This window comes from Triticum urartu, chromosome 7A (genome assembly GCF_056163025.1).
Source record: "Triticum urartu cultivar PI428250 chromosome 7A, HENAU_Tu73, whole genome shotgun sequence".
Classification (NCBI taxonomy): Eukaryota; Viridiplantae; Streptophyta; class Magnoliopsida; order Poales; family Poaceae; genus Triticum; species Triticum urartu.
This window is the reverse complement of record NC_141879.1, coordinates 120,511,196-120,517,326: the sequence shown is the minus strand read 5'-3', so window position 1 is coordinate 120,517,326 and position 6,131 is coordinate 120,511,196. Positions and strand designations below refer to the sequence as shown.

Genomic DNA, 6,131 nt, shown 5'->3' with positions numbered 1-6,131 from the left:
CTATCTATGTTCATCAATGTAAGACGTTTTGGCATCTTAAATTGAACTTACAAAACATCTTATATTAACAAACGGAGGGACTATTTTGTCGGTTAAATATATGCTCAAATTTGATACAAAATGTGTGGAGGGCTAATAAATCCAGACGGAGGATCATATAGGGTTTTTTTTTCCTTCAAAGGCACCGCATGGTGGCCTGTTCTAACCGCCGTTGCCCGCTGCGCTATAGCCGCTCAAGTGATGTGAACATGTATAATTTTTGTGGAATTTTTTCAAACACTTAAAATTGAATTTTTTTTGAAATCATACCATGGGAGCACCTGATATTTATTTATATTTTAATTCGGAGCACCTGATATTCTCCCCAACTGAAGTACTAGCTGGATGATCAGGCCTTTGCCGGTCCTTGAATAGAGACATCCCGAAGGATGTGAGCCATCCGATCTTCAATCACTGAAAGAGAGCGAAGCCTATCGGAGCGAGCGAACCGTTATGCAGCTATTTAGTCCGTCCGACGAAGGATCACCTAGTTTTCTTCTTCCACATGTCCTTTTTTTGGGTTAATTCTTCCAAATGTTTTAAAGGATGTAACTTTGATAATTTCGCAATAAAGTTGCCTTGAGGTTTTCCCTTCAAAAAAAAAACTAGGTCTTCAGCTCCGGAGGAACAGTAGTTCGGTTCTTCAGTTAGACTAGCACATATGCCCGTGCGTTGCAACGGGGGGATATTTTTTTGCAAGAAGCAATGGGAAAAATAATTGATGTGTCATCCAAAAAAATGGTCTCAACAATGGTAGGCGACATGGCAAGAAGTTATGGTCTTCTCGCTGGACATGTTTGACACGCGAAATTATGATAGTGACTGGGTTGGTCGGCATGGTGGCGAGCACTCAACTCATGCCTTTTTTCCTTCTGGTCCGCCTCTGTCTCGGGGTTGTGCCTGCCTCCTCATTTGGTTGCTGCGCAGCGACCTTCGGGACATGGTTGCTTCGACCACTCTATGCTACGACGGCGTAACCGGGTGGATTATTAATTGGAGCGCATAAATTCCGTTTCATGAGCATAATCAGGCAAGAATGTACCTTCTTTTTTAGGTTTTATTCTCTTTGATTATTTTAGTGCTCAAGTGCCCATAATTTTGCTCTAACTAAAGCCAAATAACATAATTTATTGGCATGTGTCCATAATTTTTTCATTTATAATCAACCAGCAAAGAACGAACGCGCACCGCTAACTAATGGTCAACGCGAATATTTAAGAAAATACTATAGTGTCACATCAGAAATAGTTTTGATTATTTTGAACATTCAAAAAAATATGATTTGGTAAATATTCTTGGAAACATTAACAATTTTTAAATCCTGGACAATTTTAGAAATATGCGAACATTGTTTTTGCAAATTCCAATATCTTAGGAAAATCACAAACACAATTAGAAACATGAATAATTTTTGAAATTCACAAACAATATTTCGAAAACATGTACATTTTACAAAAACACAAATATTTTTTGATTTTTTGAATTGTTTTAAGGGAACATTCAAAAATACAAAATGTTTTAGACACAAATATTTTTCTGAGTTTTGAACATTTCACTAAAACAAGAATTGTTTAAAATATGGAACATTTTATAAAATATAATTTTTATAAATAAATCTTGAAGATTTTTTGAAAAAAAAGTAATTTTCAAAAAAGAGATCATTTTTTGAATATTGGGAAGATTTGGAAACGGGAAATTTTAAAAGTTTCAAACATTATTCAACATAGAAGCAAATTTTAGAATTGTAACCATTATTTGAATATTTAAAAAAATATTAAAATTCTAAATATTTTTGTAAATTTTTACTTCATCAAAAATAATTAAACAATAAGAAAAAAGGAAAAATATAAAAGAGAAATAGAAAGAAACAGAAAAAAATAGAAATAGAACAACGAAAAAGTGAAAACGGGCCGGCCCAGTCTTAGGCGCCCCATGCGACCAATAAGGCCTTCCCAGCGGTGTGGGCAATAATAAATTGCTGGGCTCGTTGGGCCGAAGCGTGCGCGGCCCAATGACGGTATTCTGGATAAAAAAAATTTAGCGGAAAGACGCACAAAAATTTAATATCACTTCGGATAGAAAGAAAAACTTTTTGATGATGAACGGATTAAAAAATTAGAGAAACGCACTTTGCTTATTAGTAGGTAGGTATAGATTCAGATATAGGGTCTGACACCGCCACCCCGCCCGAGCTGCCGTACGCCGCCGCCCGAGTCCTCTCCGACCTACACGGCGTCGTCCGCCCCCGCCCACGTCCGCTCCCTTCCACAGCCGTCGTGCCTCGCCTCCAAGCTGTGGGTTCCCTCCCCTCCCCTCCTCTCCGACTGTGGTGTCCTCTCTGCTACCTCCAGAAGATGCACCCCGTCCCCGAATCGGCGAATCCAACTCCCGAAGCTGCTCTTGCCATGGATTCCCCAAGCATCAAGGTCTGCTCCCCCCGCCCTCTCCTCTGTCGGTTGCTATGTTGCTGCCTCTGCTTGGTATCAATGCTTCATATGTCGCTTATTTTTAGAACTTGTTTTCTTCAGTCTGTTTTGCAGAGCAAAATTGAAGATAGAATTGATCCCACTGCAGGAGAAGATTCCGTTGTTGCCAGCAAAGATGAAGACAGAATTAGTGCGCTACCCAGTGAAATTCTTCTCCACATCCTAGAACGCCTTGATGTCCGCACGGCGATTTGGGCCGGCACTGTCGCAACACGGTGGAGGCACCTTCCTCATCAACTATCTCATCTGCTCATCAGTACCTCGGACGTCTGTAAGCCCGGTTACACTACAGATGAGATAATGAAGGCATACACGGACGCGACGAGGAGGTTGCTGTCTCCTCCGGCTTGCAAGTGCACTCGAACCATCAAAACATTGATGCTCAGGTGCTACATTATGGACCCTTACTTGTCCATAATTGGCCATACGGTTCAGGATGTTGTGAAGAACCGCGAACCTGAATACCTCGAGTTCGCAATGTGCCCAGATGTTGCTTCTCCAAGTGATGCCCAATTAGCCTTGTATGGACAGCGGTTTATGTCATTCTTTGGTGCATACCCTGGCGCCTTCGAATCGCTCACTAGACTAATCCTTGAGAACCTCACGTTTCAAGCCTCAGATGTCGCCAATCTTGTTAACACTTGCAGTAAACTTAAGATTCTTTGCTTGAGATTCTGCGTAATGCCCCAGGAATCTGTCCTTGAATTAGACGCCCCAAGCTCGGACCTCAGATCAATTGAACTTAGATTCTTTAGATGCTTACACGTTGAGCTAACCTGTCTTCCTAAACTGAGGGTACTGATGTATGATGCTTGGTCTTGTGAAAACCCCCCAATGTCTTTTGGCTATGTTCCTCAGCTTCATCAACTCGCTTTTGGTTGTCCTGCCCAGTATTGGCAGAAGCCATTCGCACTGAGCCAATGTTTATCTAGTGACACAAACCTGGGGAATCTGGTTTTTAATTTTTACAATCAACGGGTAAGTTTCTACTACAATCCCCTCTACATCTAGTTATTATTCAAAAATAAATAAAAATGTGTTTCTTACTTCATGTTATAATATTCTCCATATTTATGTTCTTTTAACTGCAGATCTGGGTTGAGCCTGAAGGTCCACAACGGCTGACTCCTATATTCAGCAAACTGACACATGCGCACCTTGGCGGTATATCTACTGAATGTGATTTGAATTGGACTATGTTTATACTTGAAGGCGCACCTTCACTGCAGAATTTCCATGTAAGCCTGTCACCTCGGTTCTTCCAATCCACACTTTGGCCATACATACATGCTTCCACTTTCCAGATATGTAGCATTAAAATATAGGGTACCAGCATGCATGTGTAATATTAACCACTTATTACTATATTCTGCCAAATATAGTACATACAGTGATACAGGGCTCTCTGGGATGTATAGGGATGATGGTGCAATCCTAGAATACATGGCAGAGAAGTTGTTCTTATCAAGGTTGTTTATGTACTTCATAGGAAATGTGCGTAAAGACTATGGATGTTCTATTTTGTCTAACCTCATGTTAGATTCCCCCAAAATTCCTACGGAGTTTGTCTTAGTTTACTATGTTATTATAGGAATCCTAGAAATTCATTGCTTTGTTCCAAATGCTATATCGGTATTTCATTTCTTCAGATACCTCCAAGAACTCTGATTCCAGAAAGGTTCTAAAGTTTTTAGTAAGTGCACATTTACATTTATGTCTTAACTCATGCTGCTGCCATTGCGCTTCATTTTAAATGCTGATGCTGCTGAGGATGCCAATTTCTAATCTAATTTTAAAAAATTGGTTCATGAAGTTATATCGTCATTCATGTGAATTCAATAAGTCCGAGGACGATGCTGAGAAGACCAACTTGGTGTGGCAAGCATCCAATTTCAAGCACTTGAAATTGAAATTGTTTATGATGAAAGGGTTCGAGGAGGAATACAAGGTGATGAATTATATACGCCTCGTCATGGAACGAGCCGTGTGCTTGAAGAGAATTGAGTTGCCTGCTAAAATCCAATGCAATAAGTGCACTACCATATCTCCAAGATTTCCGGTGGATGAAGCCAGCAACCACCGCATCAGGGAGCAACTCAGACATGGATTGTCCTCATCCGCAGACATAATAATTGGATGATGGTACAGTCAATGAGTAATCCGCGAGGATAATGTTTGGATGATGACGGGCTTAGTCTGGTCGGTTGCGCCTATATATTGGATGATGTGTTAGAATTGCTGCTATACATTGCGCATTAGGCGCAAACAGTTATAACCTCTTCTGTTTTTTTTATTGATAGCCAGGAAATGGTCAATGTGGTTCTTGATTCGTGTGTACTTTAAACTATATTCTTCAATTTAAGTGAATTATATGCAGTGTGCACTTGCTTTGATTGCCGGAGGCCAATGGCTTATATCATTCAGATGCAAGGCATTTGCAAAATGTGTCTGGTATAATAGCATGTCCGGACTCGATCCATCTTGTCGATGGAGCTCCATTGACAGGCTTGGCCGTTACAGGCATCCCCCACATTTAATGGTGGCATTCTAGCATTTCATCAAAGCCACAGGCCCCCTTCCTGATGGGGAATTTGATTTTTAACCCAGGTTATTTATAGTTTGATATTCTTTTCCCCATCATACATTTGAACTTGGATCTTTTGCCCTTCTGTAATTAATATGTGATTTTTTTTCCTTTCCCTACGAGCATAAATAAATGGTCAAAAGGGATTCATCAGTTTTTTGGGTGGTGCGGGTTGGAAGATCAAAAATGGTTTCCAGAGGAATAGAAGGAGTTTAGAAGGCTCCGTGTTGTTCTGAAAATGTTTGAATTCGCCATTTGACAGAAAAATAGCGCGAGCTGAAAGTCCAAATTCTTCTTTTTTCATTCGGTTTTATTTTATTTTCTTCATCAGATTCCCTCCCCCCCCCCCCCCGCCCCCCCCCCCCCCGCCCCCTGGTTTTCTGTCTTTTCTGTCAACAACAACAACAACAACTAGCAAACTTGCACGCGCGCGCTCCTGTCCATAGCTAGCTCTTTGGTGATACTCCAATCTTTCAGGTCTCTCTTAACGGACTCATCCCATGTCAAATACGGTCTACCCCGCCCTCTCTTGACATTCTCCGCACGATTTAGCCGTCCGCTATGCACTGGGGCTTCCGAAGGCCTGCGCTAAATATGCTCAAATCATCTCAGACGATGTTGGACAAGCTTCTCTTCAATTGGTGCTACCCCAATTCTATCTCGTATATCATCATTCTGTACTCAATCCTTCCTCGTGTGGCCACACATCCATCTCAACATACGCATCTCCGCCACACCTAACTGTTGAACATGTCGCCCTTTTGTCGGCCAACACTCAGCGTTATACAACATTGCGGGTTGAACCACCGTCCTGTAGAACTTGCCTTTTAGTTTTTGTGGCACTCTCTTGTCACGAAGAATGCCAGAAGCTTGGCGCCACTTCATCCATCCAGTTTTGATAAGATGGTTCACATCTTTATCAATACCCCCATCCTCCTGCAGCATTGACCCCAAATACCGAAAGGTGTCCTTCTGGGGTACCACCTGGCCATCAAGGCCAACCTCCTCCTCCTCACACCTAG

General features: G+C 41.5%; 1 protein-coding gene across 1 annotated transcript; it reads left to right on the top strand.

Annotated features, from left to right (window-relative positions):
* The first annotated feature begins 2,050 nt into the window (after positions 1 to 2,050).
* Positions 2,051 to 4,908, top strand: LOC125525510 (uncharacterized). Its single transcript, XM_048690520.2, has 5 exons — positions 2,051 to 2,056; positions 2,184 to 2,465; positions 2,568 to 3,503; positions 3,617 to 3,763; positions 4,339 to 4,908. Exons 1-5 carry the CDS (start codon positions 2,051 to 2,053, stop codon positions 4,663 to 4,665), a joined length of 1,698 nt encoding a protein of 565 aa, XP_048546477.2. The 3' UTR covers positions 4,666 to 4,908.
* The last annotated feature ends 1,223 nt before the right edge of the window (positions 4,909 to 6,131 follow it).